The following is a 25,053-nucleotide window of genomic DNA, read 5'->3' as shown; positions in this document are numbered from 1 at the left end:
AGGAAAAAGGTGAGATGGGTGGGTAGGAATCTGGGGGTCAGTGTGTCCAGAAGTGACAAACGTGTGAATCTATCGCTCCCACTGCAATGCAAGGCGATGGGTCCAGCTGGAGAGGTCAAAAGGTCTCCTACAACCTTTCTCTTCTGATCCGACCCGCCACGCAGTAGGTGAGAAGACGCATCCGTCGCCATGACCAAGACAAATACCTAGAATAACCATGAACACGGGCGCCCTTGCTAGGTCACCAATAATGGCGAACCTTGGAGTGAACTATGGCAGGGGTGTTGATTTTCCGAAAAATAGTTCCAGGGGCGGCAGTAGCCATACCCACCCCTAAAATAGATGATAGACGACTTACTGATGTGAAATGGTCCTCAACAGTAGTCCTTCTTTCCTGTCTATAGAGGCACCGCAAGCCCGCCGCAGCCTCAGCGCAAGAGGAGCAGCACAGATCCACACCATGAGACAGCCACACAGGCCGAACCAAAAGCCATTCTTTAAAACATGTAAGTCATCATCATCACAAATATTCATTTGGGTTGTCTGTGCGTGAAATGCTATACATGCTTGAATTATTCCTGCGTAAAATTATTCATGTTCCATAAATCCATATTTGCTTTGAATGATAAACGTAGGTGTCATTTTCAAAATTCACTGACTATGTGAAGAATAATTCAGACAAGCGATAAAGGACACCAGATTTAAAAAAATATTCTATACTTGATTTTATTCTGTATTTCTTTTGTTTACATTATATAGGTATGTATTGTAATATATAGGCAAATTAATGAAAAAATGGAATACCACCGACTGGAATTGCACTAACTACGGGAGGTGATTCTACATGATTGTAGAAGTAAAAAAGATAAATAAGCTTTTAGAAATTCCAATTTTTTCTTCCCATATTAAATTATTTTTCCATAGAAGAATAGTTATTTTCCCATAGAAACAATTCAACTTTTTTTACCTAAAAACTACCTTAAAACGTTGAAATTTTGAAAAAACTCATAGGTCTTTTCTACTTCTAAAATCATGTAGCTGTACAAAGGAAACAAAAATTAGATACTAATATATCTTCTTTATATTTGAATGAAACAAACAGGTTACATAAAGTTTTCATTGTTTTGTTTTATGAACACTTTACCATCAGAGCTTTCGTCAAATTATTAACGCTTTCAAATAATTACCGTTAACAATACGTAGATTTAACGAGTGTAATGTTTGTTATTTATATATAAAAGTTTATATTTATTAAGAAACCGTGATTTCCAAACTAAATAACTGAACTGTATTTTGGCATCTTCTACAGCTTTTAAACGAAATATGTATTCTCAAATCGAATTTATGGAGAATTATGTGTACATTCTACACAATTTCACAACTGATGTAACCTGACACAAACAAACCAACTGAACTACCTGTCATAATTTAACAACTAAAACAACAAAAAAATTAAATAACCCAATTTTTTAAAATAAATGTTTGAATTCTTAGTATTCCACAGAAGTTGATGGAAAACCAGTTTAATAAGTGTAGTAACCATCACGTGGGAAATGCCAAATCGAAGTGTAAATGTGATAAAACTGCCTAAATAATTTGATTAAATTTGAAGGTTAATTACATTTCCAACATTTGGCATTTAGTTCTAACTTAGAAATCCCATGAATTGGGACAGAGTTTATTTAAGGTAATAGACTTATAACCTTTTGATTTTATTAATAATATAGAGTTGTTCAAAATAAAAAATCACAATTTTTAAAGAAAAAAGAGCAAGTTAACAACTAATAAATTTGAAGCATTTACAGGGATGTGAGGCAAACAACTAAGTCACATAATATTTATACTTTTCTATAAAATTGTTCCACGCAATACAACATTGTGCTTTTGTACAAGTAATAACTGCAATCGTAAATAGGATACGAGTATGTGCAATTTAAATAAAATAGACTAGTGATTCCTACAAAATGTACAATACCGACAACAATTCTAGAAAAAATTGAAACACGACTGGGTTCTTGCTACATTCTAATGTATTTTTTTCGAACACTATGGAATTTTTGAAATTTTAAAATAAAAAATTAACTGCACCATAATAATTGAATAACTTCAAGAAAAAAAGGAATTTATGTTAGAACAATATTTTTTGAATATAACATACTAGACTTTGGAAAAATTTTCGTGGACCTTTGAAATTTGAAGCTTCCAAATTCACATCAAAAAGAAAATATTTTACAATTTTAATGGACGAGAAAAAAGTATATTTAATAAATACCAAAGAATCAATGTAGTGTCTGCACACCAGGGATCTAGTTGCATCGTAGATGTCCCAGATTGGTCCACAAGGGGCTACATTATGCTCTACCTCGTTCAACACATGTCCTCGAAATTGTTCCAAATAACCTGTGATCCTTTTCACGTATTCTTGTGTCTTCTGAAATTATTTACAAATATATAATCACAAGTCCAAAATGAGCTTTCATTTTTTCAGGTAATTAACCACCCACTAGCGATCAAATCCCATGTATTACAGATAAAAGGTTGAGCATTCAGGTAGAACGTTTGTGGTAGTATTATAGATGATAGATAGTGTGTTTTAGGTAGAATTATAGACGATATGTAGAGCATTTCAGGTAGTATTAAAGATGATAAGTAGAATATTTAATGTACTATTAAAGATGATAGGTAAAGCATTTCATGTAGTATTAAAGATGATAGGAAGAATATTTCATGTAGTATGAAAGGTGAAAGGTGGAGTATTTAGGTAGTGATAGGTAGAGAATATTTGGTAGTATTATAAACGATAGGTAGAGTATTTCAGGTAGTATTAAAGATGATAAGTAGAATATTTAATGTAGTATTAAAGATGACAGGTAGAGTATTTGGGTACTATCATAGATGATAGGTAAAGAATTTTATGTAGTATTATGGACGATGAGAAAAGTATTTCAGGTAGTATTATAGATGATAGGTAGTGTATTTCAGAATGTTTTTAGAAGATAGGTAGAGTATTTAGGTAGTATCATAGATGATAGGTAGACCATTTCATGTAGTATTAAAGATGATAGGTAGAATATTTCACGTAGTATCAAAGATGATAGTTAGAGAATTTTGGTAGTGATAGGTAGAGAATATTTGGTAGTATTATAGACGATAGGTAGAGTATTTCAGGTAGTATTAAAGATGATAAGTAGAATATTTCATGAATTGTTAAAAATGATAGGTAGAGTATTTGGGTAGTATCATAGATGATAGGTAGATATTTTAGGTAGTATAGTAGACAATGAGAAGAGTATTTCAGGTAGTATTATAGGTGATAGGTAGTGTATTTTAGAATGTTTTCTTGAAGATAGGTAGAGTATTTTAGGCAGGATTATAGATGATAGGTAGAGTATTTTATGTAGTGCCGCTAGTTTATTAATAATCTCTTCAAATTAATGGTAAGCCGGTTAAAGGGGATTGCAAGCCATTAACAAATGAATCCTAATATTTTCATTATATTTTATCAAGGTAAATGCAGATACATGAATAAGTGTTTCGATATATAAGAAATTTATTAAAAGTTTACCATGAAACGGCCTGCCACGATTACCAATAATTTGAATATATTCTTTAAAAAATTAGCAATACTTATTTTTATCCGTGTAGATGATATGTAGGTTATTTTATGTACCTAGTATTTAAGGTAACAGGTAAAGTATTTCCGGTGGCCATAAAATGTGGCTGAGGATTAGTATTTTTTAAATGAACAACACCAAATTAAATACAATTTTCGTTTTTACCTTTTGGGCAATGATGGCTCCTTGATTATCAAAATAGTACTGAATTGTCTTGAGATGACTTAATGATTGATTCATCTGTTTCTGAAATGGTTGCAGTTGCAACTCTAACTCAGTTAGACGAAACACAAGATCTGTCCTCAGCTGGTCCAGAGGCTGCATGGTGTTGATAACTAGGCGACGAGTACGAGAAGCTAGAACAAAATCAGTACTTTAAAACCCCACCGATTTAAAATCTAATGTCTGTAAAATTATTTCCTTGCCATTATATATTTTGAAAACGCATCTGTTTTGCTTTATACCTGCTTAAGAGGAAGCTACAAGCCTAAAATGTGTAAAACTTGGCATACCTTATATCGTAGGTAATAGGCATTAACATCGCTTGACAAACGGAAACTAGAAACGTTCGATTTCAAGCAAAAAACTGGATTTTATTTATTTTGTAAATAATTTTATAAGAAAGCAAAAAAGTTATTCAAGTGAAACTGTAACAGATAATCTTAGCTATAATACTGTATTTTTTTAAAGTTTTGTTTTAGGCGTTCATACATTTCTATTGTATAAATTTTTTTGTAGTTTGCATTTATTTTTTTTATTGAGTAATTTATATATTTATTTGTATTCTATTCAAGCAAAACGATAGGAATATCTTCAATTTATTTAAAGCATATTTTTAGGTATTCATAATGTACACCGATTCGTTGTAAAGATTAATCAAAATAGTGCTTTGCCATTAAGCTTCGCCTTAAGTGAATTAGCGCAAAAGAAGGGTGATATTATGTCCTTCTTCGTGATTTGCTATCCAAAGCCATCTTCCCTGAAACAGTGGCGGCTCATGAATTTTGAGTGTGACAGAGTGCTAAGTTTGAAAATTCAACATTATTCATGTTGTTTAATCCAAAACGATTTTTTTTAATGAAAATAGTTTTTTATCTAGGAAGATTTCCAGAAAATTTCAGTTTTATCCGTGCGTCGCACAGATTTCCTGAATAAATTCACACCAAAAACTGAATATTCGAATAAAAATGACGTTTTCGGCTACAAAAACATCAATAATGCTATTTTTTATGTAATAATAGTACTCTAGTAAACTCAGAAGTCACCAGCTGCCCTTGTCCTGAAGTACGATAGTTGTTTTAGTAATAACATCAACTTAATGCGAGAGAATGCACAATAATGTCACAATTAGTTATGAAATATCATCCGTAATTGCGTAAACAATCATACAATAATTAGTGTAGTGTTGCAAAATAAACATGTTTTTTCCTCCATCAAAGTGAGACGTGAGATTCTAGGCCAAATCTCCAGAAAAGACCGACTACGTTATGACGATATTTAGCAACAGATGTGATAGTTGTAACCATTCTTCTAAACGTGTTCTCCCGTCAAAATTTTTGACATTTCAATTGGTACATTAATTTATAAATGAAATCAGGCCAGGGAGCAAAACAATAAATAACACATTAATATTTTTATTTGGGCTCCTGCATTATTGCAGCGTCATAAAGCATCACTTTTAATAAATGGTAGTTTATGATCTTTTTCAATAGGAGCTAGGCAATTAATAGGGTTTTTTACGTGTAATAATTGCTTGTTTTTTATATTGTGTATCGCTTTCATCTGTGGCGCACAAATATATGACATTATTTGATAGTGGCATTTTTATTTATTTATTTATTTATTCCTTTAGATTTACACACAATTCAATATGATACAAGATATAATTAAAATATTTTTAGTGATTATAGATTATTGTACCTTATCAGGTCGAAATTATTGGTTCCTAACTAGGCAAATTGCCCGTTCCAAGGAACCAAAAATATGTGAAAGTAAGTGTGTGATAATATATCTCATTATGTGGTATTATGACTCATAAAACAAAAATAAAAAACAATCTATCTATATAATAACAATAATGATAAGTAGAGAGCGAGTACATTATATTGAGTATTTGTTTTCTTATCGAAAGTAGCCAATTGGGTAAGTAAGAATACAAATGTAGTATTATAAAATAACGGAAAAAAGAATACTATAATACAAACATTAATGTAAAAACTTGATAGATTAAAGAAGAATAATTTATACCTCGTGTACAATATCATGTATGGCGAATTTTATAAAAGCTTGTATTTTGTGTGTAATTTATGTCAAATGTTGAAAGTGTGCCGCGACAAAAACGAATGTTTTGGCCCAAAAATTAGAGGAGCACGTATCTCTCACACTAGGAGCTAGAATATCGTTCGAACGAAATTTTCCACAGGAATTATTTATCCATAGGTGCGTTTTGGATTCCGCTCCTATGTACGAATTTTCACACAGGCGCTCGTGCGGATTTATGAGTAGCGAATTATAAGATGTTCAAAATGTAGTAATATTTTGATATTCATGATTGTTTTTGCTATTGTTTGGGAGTCACTGCACAATTCTCATGCACATTCGCGCCTCAATTGGTTTTTCAATGTACGAGGCGTATCCAGAAAGTAAGTGTACTGAATTTTTGTAGGTTACAAATCTTTTTGTTGAAACAAAAAAATTACATGGTTACCGTAGTACATATGTAAGCTATTTTTCGACATAGTCGCCATTCCTCTCAATGCAGATGGTGAAGCGGGGGATCAACTTTTTGATGCCTTCCTCGAAGTAGTTTCCCGCCAACACCTTCGTCCACTTTTCCACCTCCTCCTTTACCTCCTCGTCGGTTAAAAACCTTTTTCTACCCATGTACAGCTTCAGGGAGGTAAAGAGATAATAATCTGAAGGTGCTAGGTTAAGGGAATGCGCGGGGTGGTTCAGGATATCCCATTTAAACGAAGCAAGCAGTTCCTTCGTGGCGTTGGCCTTGTGTGGTCTGGCATTGGCGTGCAGCAGGCTGACTCCCTTTGTCAGCATGCCTCTCTTCTTATTATAAATCGCCTTCCGCAATTTTTTTAGGGTCTCACAGTATCTTGCAGAGTTGATGGTCTCCACTTAAGGCAGATATTCAGTCAAAATTATGCCTTGACAGTCCCAACACACGGATGCCACGATTTTATTGGCTGAAATTGTGGTTTTGAACTTTTTGGTGGAGGGTGAAGAGGTGAGAACCGTTTTTAAACTCGCGATACCACTTGTACACACTCGTAAAATTCATAGCTTTATCACCATATGCAGTTTTAACCTCATTATAAACCTCAAACGGAGGTTTTTCCTTCCAAACGAGATAACGGATGACGCCGCGTATTTCGCATTTGGCGGGAGATTGGATTGACTTTTTTCACGAAATTTGTTGTCGCGTTGACAATTCTCAACGTACTGACCTTGAACAGGTCTCGTTGCGGAGGGGAAGAGTCAGGCTTCACGTAAGTTTAGCCAACATATCGAATATAAAATTCATTCGGTCGTGAGAGCCTCAGTACACTTACTTTCTGGATATGCCTCGTATATAGCTTTACGTAAAAAAAACAGAGTGGGGTTACTGCCTTTTTAAGTCGGCGATGATTTCAATGTTCATATATTATAGTCTTTGTCGAGAATAAATTTGGGTCCCCTCTTAAGGCGTTAAATAGGTTTTTAGTTAATGATTTTTTTTAAGCTTTGTAAAAGAATATATTGTAAAGGCACTAAAAAATAACACTATTATGAATGTTTTAAAATGAACATTAACAATTTTTCGAAAAACCCTAACTTAATAATGAAGATCAAACTTTAAAATTGAGTGAACTTCAAAACATGTTTTTATTTATTTATTTATTTATTATTGGATAATTTGTATAGCGCCGCTTTTGTGAGATATCACCTCAGGGGCGCTTTACAGTTGATGCAGGTATTACAGAAAATATAAATATTACAAAAATAGAGTGAAGTTAAGTTAAGTAAAATGAAGTAAAGGAACAGGTGACACGAAGATAGAAGATGGAGACTCTGCAGCAAGAATCCCAGGTGGTGAAGAAACTGGTCCAGCTGCTGCAGCGAAAGAGTCCACCGCGTCCACCAACAGTGCCAGCACGAGGTTCGTCATCCGTCCAGGTATGTGTCTGCTGCTAATAAAGCGCTGACACACTATCCTCTCACAGATACCAGACCTTGGCAGCACCGCTGTGACGTTCTACGAAGATAGAAGATGGAGACTCTGCAGCAAGAATCCTAAGTGGTGAAGGAACTGGACCAGCTGCTGCAGTAAGAGAGTCCACCGCGTCCAACAACAGCGTCCAGGTATGTATCTGCTGCTAATAAAGCGCTGACACCTCACATAGATAAGAGACCCTGGCAGCACCGCTGTGACGTTTGGCAAGTCCATCATTTATCTCCATGTAATCCTGTTCCTGGTAATTGTTGAAGTGGTGCATTCTGTCCGCAATAAAAAGCGACGGTTGGGTAATAAATTGCCCTGGGCTTAGTAAAAAAACTTGCCAGTGTCCAAGCTTGCCCAGTTTCTGAGAATTTTGTTGAAAACATCTGGAGTGCATTTACCGGTCGCCGTTCGTTTCGAAAGTCCGATATTTTTGAGCAAATTTCAGAATATTCACTTTAAAACACTGCACTCAAATCACATATTATAAAGTTCTAATAATTATTAAGTTTATTTTTATTTAAGTTCAAATGTTGATGGATTGATTTTAAAAATAATTTCAAAGGGATGTTGCCTCATTTCCCTTGAAAATACTAAAAAAACACAAAGCGGTTGGAGGAAGCGTTAGGACGCGTCCTGCTGCCACGAAGGGCGCTACAATACTTTTGTAAGCTATGAACTTTTGGTTGTAATCCCACGATATTTGAATTTATTTTGACCCTCATATAACCAAAAGTAAGTTGTCTTTTGTTCGACCGCCCGTAAACTTATCCGTGTCAGGCTTCACAAGCGAGCTTGGGTGTAATCGAAGGTACCATGTAAACTTTAGGAACACTTAATTTTTGTAATTTTTTTTTGTATTAGAGTAATCCGTTTCTGTCTCATTTGTTTTTCATCGTTTCGGGTTGCTTTCTAGAGTGCATCCAAGTGATCCAAGGTGATCATTGTAAAAAAACTGACATAAAGGATAATAAACCAGTTCTGATTACCACACAGCTATTACTAACAATTATTTTTTCCATATATTGGCCATGATGATCTGAAAACCTGACTAAAAACAGTTTTTTGACTGATTCAATAGTACCAGTCGCACCGTTTATTATTCTATAGAAGGCACCAAAAGCAATAAATTAAAACAACCTGGTTTCTGAATCTAAAAATGATCATTTTTTTGCAATAACATCCGGTTTTTAGACGAGGCTATACAGCTTTCAAAATAAAATAAAATTCCAATTAAATAAGAGCATGCTATAATACCTCTCGACAGAATTTAGAGCTAAACTTATAACTCATCTTTTCAGACAAACATATCCACGAATGGTGGAAACGCACATATTTCATAGCTAAGCTAACCGGTTAGTATTGACCTATAGTTAATTATTTAATGGCGTCGAACTATAGCAGAAATATTTCACAGTCCTTGACATTGTAAATAATAACTAGATATTGATAATTTCGATAACATTTGTTTTTTTTTTCGAGCAAAGAAGTTTGTACAATACATTGTTGGTATTATTTCTGGGGATATCTCTGTTTTATATGACGGGAGAAGTTTACAGATTGAATGTTTACATTATGTATTCCACAATTAATTTATTACATTGATGGTGCGAAAATATTGAAAATGATAAATAAATTAGGAGTATGAGACATATTATGTGATAGATGCTTAAACAGAATGTAAAGGTGTTATGATTGAAATATCTTGCAGCTGCAAGAATCTGCAGCTTTATTTGTATTTTGAAAGTATAGAGTTGGTTTCCAGTTCTTAAGAGGAAGCTATAAGCCAAAAGTGTGTATATTCTTGGTATACCTTATATCGTAGTTAATAGGTATTAAAATCGTTTGACAAACGGAGTCTAGAAACATTCGATTAAGCAAAAAACTGGTTTTTATTTATTTTGTAGACAATTTTATAAGAAAGCAAAAAAGATAATAAAATGAAACTGTCACAGATAATCTTAGCTATGATACTGTATTTTTAAAAAGTCCATTCCTTTATGCGTTCATACATTTCTATTGAAATAAAATATTTTTTAGTAGTTTACATTTTTATTTTTATTGAGTAATTTATTATTTTATTTGTATTCTACTCAAGCGAAACGATAGGAAAACCTTCAATTTATCTAACACATATTTTTTTTGGCATTCATAATGTACATTATAAATAATGTACATTAAATATTCATAGTGTTCATTATAAAGATTAATCAAAATAGTGATTTAAGTCAGGAAGAAGGTTGAAGATTTTAGAAGTTAGGTAAATGAACTATTGTCTTTGTTCTGAAGTGTGTAGTTTAGGAGCCTGGTCGGTTATTTATAGTTCTAAATATAGTTTATAAATTTTTCAACCAAACCGATTTTAAATGATAACCTTTAAAAAACAATGTTTTTCAATCTATTTTAATGTCTTTCAAAACATTAAAAAAATGGTGTGATTGAGGATTGAATCTTCCTACCCAAAAACTGGAGTCAACAACTCTACTAACCTCGCCAAAATGCCAATCGGGAAGAACCGACATTTAGTTCGTATATTAACTGCTGTGTGCGTACGTGATTGTCACCAAGAGTTGATAAAAGCATTGTCATCGATAACGAGTCTAATACAAAAGTGAAATGAAAATAAATGTATTTAAAAACGATATCATTATTCCTATTACGAAATGAATAAAAATTCATTGAATCATTTCGATGGATTAATTTTGTAGTCGGTAACTGGCTTTGTAAACTCTAGCTCGCAAGCACCACTCAGTTAAAACATATCTTTCTTTCAACACACTGCTTTGAAAAGAAATAACGTAGTCTTACAGATAGTTAATGAATCATATTCCTTTTTGAATTTAAATAATAGCATTTTCATAAATGCGCATAATCAGGTATCCGCCAGTTAAGTATTAAAAATGCCTACCCAAAGTTTCGATTCTAGACGATGTCGTCAGGTCAGATATTTGATTCGCAATGCTTTCAAACTGGTCCGCAAGCGAACTGAGGTCCTTTCCCGTCAGTGGTCCATTCAACTGGAATCTGCAATCAAAAAAAGAAGATCATAAAACCAGTCACAATAAAAAAGTATAGTAAAATAATTTATAGTTTTATTCGCATAGTCCAATCAATGCGGGCTGCGGTATAGAAATTTAGAAATTATGCAATAATCTAGTAATAAAGTTGGTCACTCGATAATTAATTTAATCGCTGATACACATGTGATCGATCAGTTTTACTGATTAATCGAATGATCACAGGAAACGGAGTCGATAAACTATGATTTCGAAATTTTTGGTTTTTTATTGAGCTGAATAAAACGATCTATTTGCAATATAATGAGTGTTTACAGTAGTTGTGAAATGTACGCATATGAAAAGTTTTTACTAATTGTAATTGAGATGTTTTAATTTATAATTTACATGTTGGAACTTAATGTGAGATACATTATTCTATAAAAAGTATTGAATAATTTTAGCATTTAATCGGAGACTTCAGCAAAACACTCAAGGTGCGTAATAAATGCATTTAACAAGATAAGCTCATCCAAGAGGTAGAGCGGTGATTGGCTAGAAAGTTGTGACGTAGCGAGAAGCCCCTTTTCCACTGGGAAATTTGAATTTACTGCAATACAAGTTGTAATGCATTTAATCTAATTATTATATATTATTAAAACTAATTTTTCGGACTAAAAGGGAAATATCCCAGGAATATTTGCAGTATACTTATGCATTTATGATGTAGAATCGAGGTTATTTATTAGCGCCTTGTACATAATATTTCCTTTGAAGACATTTATCAAATTAGAAGTATCATTTAGCAAACTATCATGACAAGAATATGATAAGGAAAGTGTTGAAAATAATTGGATTTATACGAAGAGTCATGCATGGTGGTAAATACTCTCAGCATCCATCGTTTTGGTGAATGTCGTGAATAAACACTATTCAGCGTTGCTTGAAATGGCTTTAGACTATTTGGTGACCATATGCGAATAGTCATATTCTTACCTACTTTCGTTTTCCACATTTCATTCCCCTCCCCATACCAAACTGTTTATTATCACAGCTCAATGGAATAATACAATTTAAATATAATACAATATATTGATTATACCAAAATAAGCCAAATTTCAACATTGATTTTCAAAAAGAATTTTTTTTAAATCAACTCCACAATAACATAAATTCCTCAGGGCCTACTTCATCTTTCTGTTTGTCTCTGCTCTGTTTTGTCACTGTTCTAGTTTGTAACTGTTCTTTTTTGTCACTGTCCTATTTTGTCACTGCCCTGTTTTGTTACTGTTAAGTTTTGTCACGGTACTATTCTATTTAGTCACTGTTCTGTTTTGTCACTGATCTGTTTTGTCACTTTTCTAGTTTTGTACTGATCTGTTTTGTCATTTTTCTGTTTTTTCACTGTTCTAGTTTTTTACTGTTCTATTTTGCAACTGTTCTATCTTGTCATTGCTTTGTTTCGTCACATAACTGATTCAAAGTCACCTGTATTCAGTAAAGTTAATTGATGTGGCCGTCCTCATGATGGTCCTGAGCTCCTGTTGTGCGCGGGGGGCGGCAAGGCTGTTGGCGGGGGCGGGCGCCAGGGCGGCAAGCCTGGCCTCGGCGCCGCCCAGCGCGCTCCAGTTGTAGTGCGCCGTGGCCACATTCAGGTCAAGCACGCCGCGCAGCCGGAACACGGGATAGGCGGGCCGGTCTTTTTTGCATTCTCTAAGGGCGGTAACATGGTTGACGTTAAAGTTTTTTCGACATGAAAACTTCTTTCGAATCAATGCAGAGTGCGCGGACACAATCGCGCCTAAATTAGTCAAATATCAATAACCCGTCAATAAATGTATTTACCGCCACCATTTTAGTATCATTTTAAAGAAAAGGGATGAAAGTTTGTGCCAGTACTACTGCAAATTTTATGGCTGCAAGAAGTCAAGAGCTTACACGCAAAGCGAACCCACGATTTATGATTTTCCGGTTTAGACAAGCGTCCGTAAACGGGATCATATTTTAGAGAATAATTGTCCGATCCTAGTAAACCAACTGTTTTTTTCGAATGTTTTTCAAGAAAATTGTGTATGTAATGATGAATGTTTAAAATGATTCCGATTAATGTCCTGAAATCTTGAAATAAAATTGTTGAAAAAATGTCATTCCTTTTGGCACTTACATAAAAATATATCTAGGTATGTTTTTTTGATATAAAACCGAACATATATTTTTAAAAATGCCCACAAAATACAAAATACAACTCGTTATGATAAAAAATATCAATCAAGTTAAAATAACAGGAATCAAAAGTACTAATTACATAAATTAATAATATAATATAATACATAATACATTAATATAATACATAAAAATTTTACCGATCTTGCTAAATCACATCAGCTGCTGTTAATAATATTTTCAAGATGTATTAGTATTACCTTCTTTCATGTAAAAGAGACTTGCTCTGTACCGTTATTGCATTAATTAGTTGCTATGGTACTACGTTACACACCTAAATCAATCGATCATAAAAAACATTTTTTTTTTTTAAATATTCAATAACATTATTATTCAATCAATAAAAATTTATAAACAAGTTATGTGTTGTATTATATCGCGTGACAGCTGTTTCGTCTTCTGAAGGCATTATCAAACTGTGGTTAGGTTAGCTTATATTTTTAGTACCCATGCCAATTTAATTAACATTATAAAATTTTGTCTGTAAGTGGCCTTGTCACAGTTAGATAATACCTTCAGAAGGTGAAACAGCTGTCGTATGTAATCATCGTTACACAGCAGAATATATATTTTATAATTGAACTCTTTTTAAAAAAAAATTATGTTAATTTTATTGGATAAACAAAATAAAATTAAAAAGTACTTTTAAAATTCAAAATCTATACAATTTTATTTTAAAATTTCTTAGATAGGTAATGAAAAGACTTTTTAGTTTTTTCATTACCTATCTAAGAAATCTTTACCATTTTCTTTAAAGATTTCTTATATAAGTAATGAAAAGACATTTTAGTTTTTACATTAAGAAACTTTTACCATTTTCTTTAAAGATTTCTTAGATAGGTAATAAACAAAATAAAATTAAAAAGTACTTTTAAAATTCAAAATCTATCCAATTTTATTTTAAAATTTCTTAGATAGGTAATGAAAAGATTTTTTTTTTCATTACCTTTCTAAGGAATCATTACCATTTTATTTAAAGATTTCTTAGATAGGTAATGAAAAGACATTTCAGATTTTTCATTGCCTATCTAAGAAATCTTTAACATTTTTTACAATTTAGTACCTAACAAATCAAAATTCTAAGCTGTACGAAAAAGTCTGGAATACAAGTCGTAATATGTTTTATCTCTGTACTGTGTGTTGCTCGATCGAATCATCCGTATTAGGCAGGCAATAAATCCTAGCGAAAAATATCTTCTTTCTAAAAAAAATTATTAATTTTGCTGGAATTCGCCCCTACTTAGGGCTACCAAATAAAGTACCCAATCTTAATCACTCTCCAAAAGCAAAGGTTAAAGAAATAGAGCTATGAATTAAGTAAGTACCTATATTTGCACACAAACATGGTACTTACAATTATAGTGATTTTTTTTCGGGATATTATCATGTTGCGTTACCTCCTTCTTTAGGCAATGTTTCGGACAGCATTACAGTGTCCATTATCAGGTCTCCGTGGTCGAGGTGTAAGGCTCTCGACTAGCAATTTGAAAGCCGCGGGTTCAAATCCCAGCGTGCGCAAGTAATTTTTCTATGATTGATTTGTGTTATTTCACAATTTAATCATATAAAATAATATAAAGTATGTTTTGTGCACGTTCCAGTGTGGAAGATACTCTCAGAAAGATCACCATTCAGAATTGAAACGTTACTTGAAATGGCTTTGGCCGTGTTTGGTGACTAGATCTGAATAGCCAGGTACTTCTCCGCCTAACTCTTCCCCATCGCCTTCCCCTCTCCCCTACCTTCAGAATCACAACATACCCCAATTGGGGATGCCATAGTCTCACTGGTTCCAAGCGTTGGGGAGTAGTTGTTGACTATTGTGCGGTATTCACATAAAAAGGACAAATAAGTGATCAATTACAGAGAAGGAGGCAGTTAATACCCCAAAAATAATTCTGAAATCATATGGTACTTACTAAATTGTTAATTTGATTTGATTACCTCAAAATGTTTTTGACTGGGACATCGATCGTAATATTTCCCATGCCTTTGAGCACTTCTTCAAACAATCCCGATCCGTCCTTATAGAGGAGTCCGGGCCTGTCCAGCAGCTTGCCCAGTACTGTAAATTCCGGGTCATCATATAAGGGCCGGCAGAGGAATACCTGTGGACGTATTTGCAATTCATCACCACAAACTGGTACATGATTCACCTTCTATTGAGACACGACATACCACTTTAACTTCATTGCGGTTACTAATTTAGGCACGAGAACATTTTTTATATCATTGCCATAGGACAGAAGGAAGAAGGTAAAGGGTGCGTTTTATGTTTCAGGTCGATGTTTATTTTTAATAATATATAAATGAAATATAATTTTTATTTTATTGCTTGATTAAATGATCTTTAAAATTATGTAAGGAATTTGATACAAGTGGTCGCCTCTGGTCGTGGCCCAAAGGCGAGCTTTTTTGTCACCATCACAGACTTAAGAGGAAGCTATAAGCCAAAAATGTGTATATTCTTGGTATACCTTATACTGTAGGTAAAAGCCATTAAAATCGCTTGACAAACGGAGTCTAGAAACGTTCGATTTCAAGCACAAAACTGGTTTTTATTTATTTTGCAAATAATTTTATAAGAAAGCATAAAAAGTTAATCAAGTGAAACTGTCGGAGATAATCTTAGCTGTAGTACTGTATTAAAAGTTGTTTCCTTTACGCGTTCATACCTTTCTATTTAAAAAATATATTTTTTAGTAGTTTACATTTATATTTTTTATTGAGTAATTTTTTATTTATTTGTATTCTACTCAAGCGAAACGATAGGAAAACCTTCAATTTATCTAACGTATATTTTTTTGTAATCATAATGTACACCAATTCGTTATAAAGATTTATTCGTTACAAAATAGAGATTTAGCATTAAGCTTCGCTTTAAGCATCGAGGTTGTGGATAATTTATTAATGTACACCTTTTCCTTCAAGTAAAACATTATTCGGTTAGTCACATAATTTTCTCCGCGTTTACAATAGAACACAAATATTAATAACACGTGTTTGCAGCTTTAGAAGCTCCATAATATTTTTTTACGTCCACTCTCTACGACTATCAAATACCAATTGACAAATGTCATCCAAATCAAAATGGCGGCCAAACAAAATCGACCTGGAACATAAAAAACACCCTGTATATGCAAACACACTATGCTAATGGTTTCAAATAAGGAAGTGTTTAACCAACACGTACACGCCGTATTTGAATATTACCAAAAGACTTTTTTTTTCGAATAAATAAGTTGTCTTTTTCTGCAGTAAACAAATTACTGTTTATCAAATGGCCTTTCTAAGCATCTCACCCTTCCTAATTAGAATATATCATACAGGGTTTCCTACAGTCCCTTTTTTATCAATAGACCTTCTAACTTAAATACTGGAACTTTTTTTACTGGTATAGTTTTAATGATTCAAATAATTTTCTAAGATTTCATTTTTCGGGCCTCATGAAATCTCACAATATTTGTGATTGTCTGTGTGACGTCATCGGTCACAAAAAGCTTACGATTTATTTCAACATGCACTTCATTTTTTTATGGCGGTGTCGAGAGTTGGAGCTTTTTAATTCTTAAGTTTAACCGCCTTTAATATCGAAGAACACAAGTAAAATGTCAGTATCTCATCACTACCGTTATTATATTCCAAAAATGTGCAAAATTACATCAGTGAGCACATATCATAAACTATTTATCAGTGTTCAAAAACCTGCATTACGACTGTAATGGTATCTGATAGTATTAATACTCTTGCGTCTGGACGATGTAGGCCCCCTGATTGGTCAAATGTAAATTGTCTGTTTCGGTTAAATTCCGCTAACTTGAAAATTAAGACACGATTTCATACTAAAATAGGATCGCCTCATAATAATACGAGATTTCTTCAAAAGCATCGTTTCTGCTCATATAATTTTTGGATAATATCGAACAAAATATGTTTTAGAAAGTTCATAATCCATTGGATTAATTACATTACATTGAAAATTATCCACAGTTACGTGATTATGTTTGACGTTTATAAAAAAATCACGCGTTCCTTCAATGGCCGATACGCACGGCTATAGATGGCCGACAGAGCGCACCTCTGGCGGTTTAAAAACGAACCAAATGAATGGCGCGAATATTTAAATATGCAGCTCACAATATTTGACTACTTACGATTAACAAGCTTTTACCAAGCTTTTACTAGCAGTTAAAAACCCGCTCCGCGGGTTTTTTACTGCTAGTGTATATTAAAATCCCTTTGTGTTATTATTGTTCAGAAAATATAAGTTGATTAAACAGTCTAAAATTTACTGTACATTATAAAATATGTATTTTTATAGCAAATTTTAACTTTTCGCAAATATTGATGCGATATTTTTACATAGAAGTTTTTATTCTATGAAATTCTGTACTTACATAGTCAGTATGTAGGACGCGCAATGAAAGTGTAAAAAAAGCAGTAATACCCATTTGCAGCTCTATCGGCCGCATTTTGAAGTAATTCAAAACAGACCGGGTCAATGACATCACGAACGTCATCTGAAGAAACGCAAAGTTAGCAACAAAACGCGAAATGAAAAAATGACCTGTTTTTAAGGATTGGAACAAAGTGGTGGCAGTCTTAGAAAATCTTGCATGAATATTATTATGAGTAAAGATTTTAACCCGAGCAATACACGACCCTCTTCACCGTATATCTATACCAACGCTACACCAGTGTACTAGGGAATCTTAATATGTAAGACTGATATAGTTTGTGACATATTTTCACGAATAAACTAATAAACTAAATAATAAAATTTAAATGTTTATTTAATCTTTTAATAGCCTTCTACGCTACCGATAAAATTCTGTAAATAAGATATAATTAATGATCTGTCTTGAATTGCTACGACCCTAACACAAATACATTTTTCTAACGATTTCCATAAATTCTCAGAATACCTTATGATGAACGACTTGGCCATCTGAATAAGTTTAATGTTTAGAGGATGTTCATTATAGGGTATTAGTCAATTAGAAAAACGCATCTATCTATGAACAGCAGACCTGCATTTTTATGTGTTTTTAAGTAAAGATTTTCGAATGGATCTTAAATGGTATACCATTAAGGTTAAACGCGACGCTCCTTATATTATACGTGTTACAAGCATACAAATACAATATTATACACTCACTCAACAACAGTAAACTAAACCAGTCACGAATTATTTCTGTCCACAAAATATATAAAATAAAACTTAACACACTATTCCTGTGCCATTGTGTTCCAGTGTAAAAGTTGTGAATCTGTTCATTTCTTTGTGTCCTCAACAATAAAATAAAAGCCCTAAGTTTTCATAACAAATAATAATAACTTTACTTAAATTCAATATTTAATATTATTGTTACAATAAAGGCAGGTAACCTGCATTTCCGCACGCCTTGTGACCGTAGTAGGTACTGATACCTACTCATTACTACCTGTAAGTGAACTTGATTCCAGACAGTAATCAGGGTAGTTCAACCTACTGTTAATTTTTAATTTTTATTAACCTAAATCCGAACTCATCATGGATGCGCAGACATACATATCCCTTGCACAAGATGCCATCAATCCACTAACAAATATTGTGATGGATCCTAATAACAAATTTACCAACGAGCATATTGCCAAAATAATGCCCAAAACTAATAATATCCTAGGGTCCATAGGCCAAATGGCTGCAAGAATGGCTACCCTAGAAGGCGAATTATCAATGTACAAAAATATTCCTCCTGCTGTTACCACTACTAATTTGCAAACAAATAACATCTGCGATATTATTGCTGAAATGAATGATCAAAATTTAAGGGAAAAAAAATTATAATATGTAACTTCCCCGAAAGCAAAGCAATAACCCAAACTGATATTATGAATGGCGACACTATCAGCATAAAAAAAATCATTTTCGACCTGGACAACTCTACCAATTCTCTTGACCTGAAAGTTTACAGAATCGGGAAAAGGAATACTAATAAACCGAGGGGTGTAAAAGTCGAGTTCCCTGAGTCTAAATGGCCGAAAATCCTACTCGGCAAAAAACACTCGCTGAAGAATAACATCCGCATGTACCCTGATCAATCAGTTGCTCAAAGGAACTATCTAAATAATTTACGAATCGAACTAAAAAATAGGCAATCATCGGGTGAGCAAGACATTACAATCAAGTACATTAATAATCACCCAATAATTATAAAATTGAATCCAAAAAACTGACCCACAAACTAATAATACATTATCAAAATGAAAGAGGACTGAGAACGAAACTTCAAGAACTAAATGTACATTACCAACGATGAATTACGAAATTTATGCCCTTACTGAAACATGGCTAAATGCTGGCATAAACGATCAAGAACTGGGGTTTTTAGATCATTTCATTTACAGAAACGACAGATGTCAAAGTTCCAGCAATAAAACAAGAGGTGGCGGCGTACTATTGTCAGTATCAACCAAACTGAATTTGAAGAAACTGAAATGCCTTCACAAACATCTTGAACAAGTGTTTGTAATGGTTTCCTTAAAAAATGAAAAACTTATAATCGGTTGCACATATATACCACCAAATAAATTTTTACGTTTTATTAATTTCAAAATTGGTATTCCTATTATTGAAATCAATTATGTCAATTTACGCAGTAAACTTAACTTATCGAAATTATCTGAAAGGCGAAAAATATTTGATCTCCTTTTATTATATAAAATTGTTCATTCAAGGTTAGACTGCTCTGACACTATAAACTTGCTATCTTTACATATACCTCCAAAATATACTAGACGGAATATTTTATTCTAGAACAATAACTTCGCTACGAATTCTGTGTTAGAAAGAATACATAGGTTGGGCAATGAACTTAGTGATGTCGCTGACATATTTAATTTAAACTTCAAAACATTTAAGGCCAAATTAGTCCACCACTTTTTAAATGTAAATAATGTATGAGAAATCATTATATTTTATTTCGATTTTCTATTGTTTGTTTTATACTGTTTTTAAAAATGAAATTTTTAATTTTTATGTACTTAAAAGCCCAATAGGGCGTCAATAAATAAATAAATACTAATGATTCAATCCATTATTGTATTTGTATGCCTTTCTTGAAAGAATAGGGTTTTTTTACGGATTTAACTATTTATTCAAATTCATAATGCGTATGTATGGGTGCAAACAAATAATTTGTCTTAATATTGTAAAGCAAAACCTTGCAAAAAGCGTATTTCAATAAAATAATTTGATTAATGCCATCTCTGAACACGTAGAATATAACTAGCATCGCGTTTAACCTTAAAATAAACTACACCACGGTTTGTTCATAGTAATAACAATGAACTTAAAAAAAACAAAAACATGTAAATTCATTTTGTTTATGTAGGTACGTACACCTTTGGGATCTTGGAGGTAAAGATGCTTGAAATGGCTCTGGCTCTGACCGTGTTTAGTGTCTATAATTATTGAGTCTAATCACCTTCAATATACCAACTAGAACTATTCGATCGAAAAATCTTTATAATTGCAATACTAATATCAGGACTGAGTCACATAGATACTCGCTGGTACCTGCGTAGATTGCATGCAGTTTGTAACACTTGAAATTGTAGATGTGTTCAACTGCACGATATAGGTTATAATAACATATCTCTGTTATAATTGCAACTCAGGTAAGCATGATACTTTTCTTCTGCATAGGTTCTATATAATTTTAAAATAACGTTTTACTTTTGATTTCTGTTCCATTGAATTATTATGTACATGTTTTGAAAGGACATATGGGCGTATAATATATATAAATAAATATCTGAATTGCCAGCTACTTTCCAACCTTCCTCTTTCCACCCTCTTTCTTTTCTCATTTCCTTCAATAGGGGATGTGATTATACCAATGGCTCTGGATAGTTATGGACCAGTTGGGGGGACTCTAATGCGGTATTGATAATGCCTCTGGATAGTTGTGGACCAGTTGGGGGGACTCTAATGCGGTATTGATAATGCCTCTGGATAGTTGTGGACCAGTTGGGGGGACTCTAATGCGGTATTGATAATGCCTCTGGATAGTTGTGGACCAGTTGGGGGCTCTAATGCGGTATTGATAATGACTCTGGATAGTTGTGGACCAGTTGGGGGGACTCTAATGCGGTATTGATAATAACTCTCGATAGTTGTGGACCAGTTGGGGGGACTATAATGCGGTATTGATAATGCCTCTGGATATTTGTGGACAAGTTGAGGGGACTCTAATGCGGTATTGATAATGACTCTGGATAGTTGTGGACCAGTTGGGGGGACTAATGCGGTATTGATAATGACTCTGGATAGTTGTGAACCATTTGGGGGGACTCTAATGCGGTATTGATAATGAAAACAAATACAAATTTTCCTACTTTATAAAATCAAATTTGGTCACAACAATATCAGTATTATACTGATAACAGTGTTTGTTTTATTATGTTTATTTATTCAGTTCATAGAGCAAGATATATTTACCAAGGGTCGGTATTAGGTACAATTCTTTTAATTATTTACTTAAATTATAAAAGTAAAACCATAAAACATTGCAAAATTAGATCATTTGCTGACGATAAATTAATCTATTTATCACGTGAAGAGTAGGTACGTAAGTTTAATTTGTATGAAATCAACAAATTAAATGAAGACCTACAAAATACAGCGAAATGGCTGAAATTAGACTAATTAAAACTAAATGTAAACAAAAAAATATATAGAATTTAGCAACAAAACGCATAAAACAGAGTTAAAATTGACAACTAATGATGAAAGAATTGAAAAAAGCAAATGAAATTAAGTACCTGGGTGTAATATTCGATTCAAAACTCACTTTCCCAGCAAATTTTGCTGGGAAAGTCAAGCATCAAGTGTATTCTTTAGCATCAAGTGCTAAAGAAGGTATCAAAAAAGTCAATTTTCTTAGAAGATTAAGAAATAAACTAAATGGAAACACTACAGAGCTCATTTATAAAACTATAGTTGCTCCACATTTAAATTATTGCTCTACTATATTATATTTGGGCAATGAAGGATATTTGAACAAACTAGATGCTATACAGAATAGAGCTACGAGATGTATACTGGGAAAATGCAAATACGCAAATGAGAGAACAGCTAAATTGGATTCCAATAAAAAAGAGACTGTTATTTGATGTGTTAATTTTTGTGAATAAAGTCATGAACAACCAAATGCCAAAATGTTTTAAGGATGAAATTGTTTTTAATAGAGATGTTCATAATTACGAAACCAGAATAGATTGCCACATATGAAGAAATCAAAATCACAGAACTGCCTAATGTACAAAGGACTAAAAATGTATCATGAAATGCCTGAAAGTCTGAAGAACGAAGGAAGAATTAATGTATTTAAAAATAAATTTTATGTTTATTGTAAAAATATTTAAAGTTACAAAATGAAATATTATCTTGTTTATATTAGTTTATATTCAAATGTTGTATAAACTAACTCTCTTATTTTGGTTAAATTAGTCATCCTTCTTTCTCCAATTGTAATGACTTTTATTTTCATAAATATGTTGCATATTACGTTGAAATTCTTTTACCTGTATTTCATTTCTAACTAGGTCACACCTGCACCAACCCACATCTGCAATGTATACCGTCTGCTCTCAGCATTCCTTGGCATTTTCTATAACTCTAGTGGTGCAAATTCCTGTCGCATTCGACCATACTTACCTGTATTATCTCATACCCAGACTTGGGTGTGGCAATCTGCTCTGCATCCACACAAAAAGAAGTATCGGAAAAATAAATAAAAAAGGTAAGCAGCCGATTGGAAAAAGCGTTGAGTTCTCACCAAGACATTGTGGGATCAATATTCAGTTCGCTTCAGTATGTAAATGGACAATTAGGTTGGAGGATTTCAAATTTACCGGGTTATTAGTAACCCGGGATGCTTGAAGTTAATAGTAATAATAATATTTGAATGATTTATATAACGCCGTTTTGGTGCAAAATTACCTCAAGGGCGCTGTACAAATATATAATACACTTCTTCAATGATTCACTAACTATATATGGTGATAATGTGCAGTACCAAACTTACCTGCTAGGTCACTTGAGATTAACACTTAATTACCATTAACTAATTGTTTATTAGCGTAATACAAGATTTAGGACAAAATGGGAAAATTGGATATAATTCGACTTTCTCTACAGCATAAAAAGGTAAATTTTTAGTTTAGACCTGAATTCCGTTGGATTTGTTATTGATTTTAGTTCCGGAGGAAGTTTATTCCAAGCCTTCGACCCAGATGCTCCGAAAGCGCGATCACCAAACTTAGTATTTGGCGCATAGGTTCTATCAGTCTGCCTACAGCTGCTGATGTTGCTGATCTAAGAGTTGACTGCCTCAGACCAGTGTTTTCCGGGACGCATAGCTCAGAGATGTAGGGGGGGGCATTTCTTTGATGGAATTAATTGTAAAACTAGCACCCCTTAATGATTAATAAAAAAACAAAAACTAAAAATATATATACATATATGTACAATATTTTGCGAAAGTTACTTACGCGGTGTAAATATTATGCGGCGCGTAAGGTTGGAATACTGAAAAACTTGACCACACGGCGTAGGTATGGTTGAAACTACCTATAACCGGGCTTTAGACCGGCATAACTTTACCAACGCTGAACCGGGGTATAATAATCTAATAATTAATATGGATGGTGTTTTCCCTTTTAGCGTGATTAGAGGTTACGGAGCGAGTGTTTGAACATTTGGAAATAATGTTATACGTGAAACTAAAAGGCTGGATAAGCACAACAATATTATGGGTAATGAAAAAAACTGCGAAATATACGTAATTTATAATTATTGAAGACAATGTTAGTGATTCTTGAACGAAAAATTGAGCGAGGCGGAGCTCTCAGCAGCCAGGCGAAGGTCTCAAGTCCTTGATGCGACCTTATCTTTTTCTGATTTTTTCGTCTCAAATTTTCGTTTAAGAGTTACTAATATTGTCTTCAGTAATCAAATGTTACAGTTTTAGGTTTTACTCATTAAGTTATTCAAAAAATTAAAAACATACATAATGTGATTCAATAAAAAATTTAAACTACTAAATAAATCAAAAATACAACTTCAATGTTGTAGTATCTAATCAATATTCCAAAACAGGCCTTCAACTAATCAAATCTTGGCTAAAAAACACTGAACTAGAATTTTTTTTCTTATAAGTTTTAGCAAAGCTATCTGTAACTTTTATATTCACAGACAGATTATTTTTTATTATTTCACATACATACAAAACAGCGGATATATTTTATTGTTTGTAATGCTTTGTCTGCTAATTCACTTTTTAAGATGTCTTCTTTAAAAACTAGTATTTACCTTAATTTTATGTTATTTTAAAACTCTTATAAATTTCATGCTTTAGTTTCTTGTATTGCATCTCTACAGTAACTCTTTTAAACTAACTTAAATTTATGTTTGATATTGTATCTCCACATAAACCATGCCACATTTATTACAATATTTTTTATACAGTTTTCAATATTTTATGTAACTATCCACGTATGAACAAAAAAAATAATAGTAAATAAAAAAAAACTAACAACATTGCTAACAACTTATCCTAAGATACATTGGCCATGCTTCTCGCCAAACTGAGAACTCGAACCCAGGGGTGTAGGAAAGGTGTACGGGGGTGCGGGATGCCTGGGGTGTCATCACTGAAGGGGTGACGAAATGGCAAAAACTTATTTTAGGCCACGATAGTAAAAGCATAATTTTCCATGTATATTTATTTACCTCTCCATGCCCCCCAGCAACGAAAACGACAATAGTTAAAATCCAAAGAGGTATCGCAAAGAAGCACATCGTTATAACGGATCTGCAACCAAAACACGAATTAAAAAATCTTTGACACTAAAACGAGTTTTTTATAATATTTATTCTTTCACCTCAAAAAGAATGCATCTTACGTTTTTAAGATGGAACCAGCCTGGCTCTCCATACCACAACATCCACAGCTAATACCAA

General features: G+C 33.0%; 1 protein-coding gene across 1 annotated transcript in view; it reads right to left on the bottom strand.

The window, feature by feature from the left end:
• Positions 1 to 354: 354 nt before the first annotated feature.
• prom (prominin) overlaps positions 355 to 25,053 on the bottom strand; it is a 90,248-nt gene continuing 65,549 nt past the window's right edge. The window contains exons 9-15 of the mRNA XM_089637547.1: positions 22,747 to 22,787; positions 14,988 to 15,151; positions 12,309 to 12,533; positions 10,733 to 10,848; positions 3,780 to 3,970; positions 2,273 to 2,431; positions 355 to 495 (exon numbers count right to left, since the gene is read on the bottom strand). Of these exons, the coding sequence (XP_089493673.1) occupies positions 355 to 495; positions 2,273 to 2,431; positions 3,780 to 3,970; positions 10,733 to 10,848; positions 12,309 to 12,533; positions 14,988 to 15,151; positions 22,747 to 22,787 (1,037 nt within the window). The remainder of the gene's footprint in view (positions 496 to 2,272; positions 2,432 to 3,779; positions 3,971 to 10,732; positions 10,849 to 12,308; positions 12,534 to 14,987; positions 15,152 to 22,746; positions 22,788 to 25,053) is intronic.

This window comes from Hesperophylax consimilis, chromosome 11 (assembly GCF_061612785.1).
Source record: "Hesperophylax consimilis isolate HC1 chromosome 11, BYU_Hcon_1.0, whole genome shotgun sequence".
Taxonomy (NCBI): domain Eukaryota; kingdom Metazoa; phylum Arthropoda; class Insecta; order Trichoptera; family Limnephilidae; genus Hesperophylax; species Hesperophylax consimilis.
Note: the sequence above shows the minus strand (reverse complement) of the source record. Positions and strands in the feature narration are given on the sequence as shown.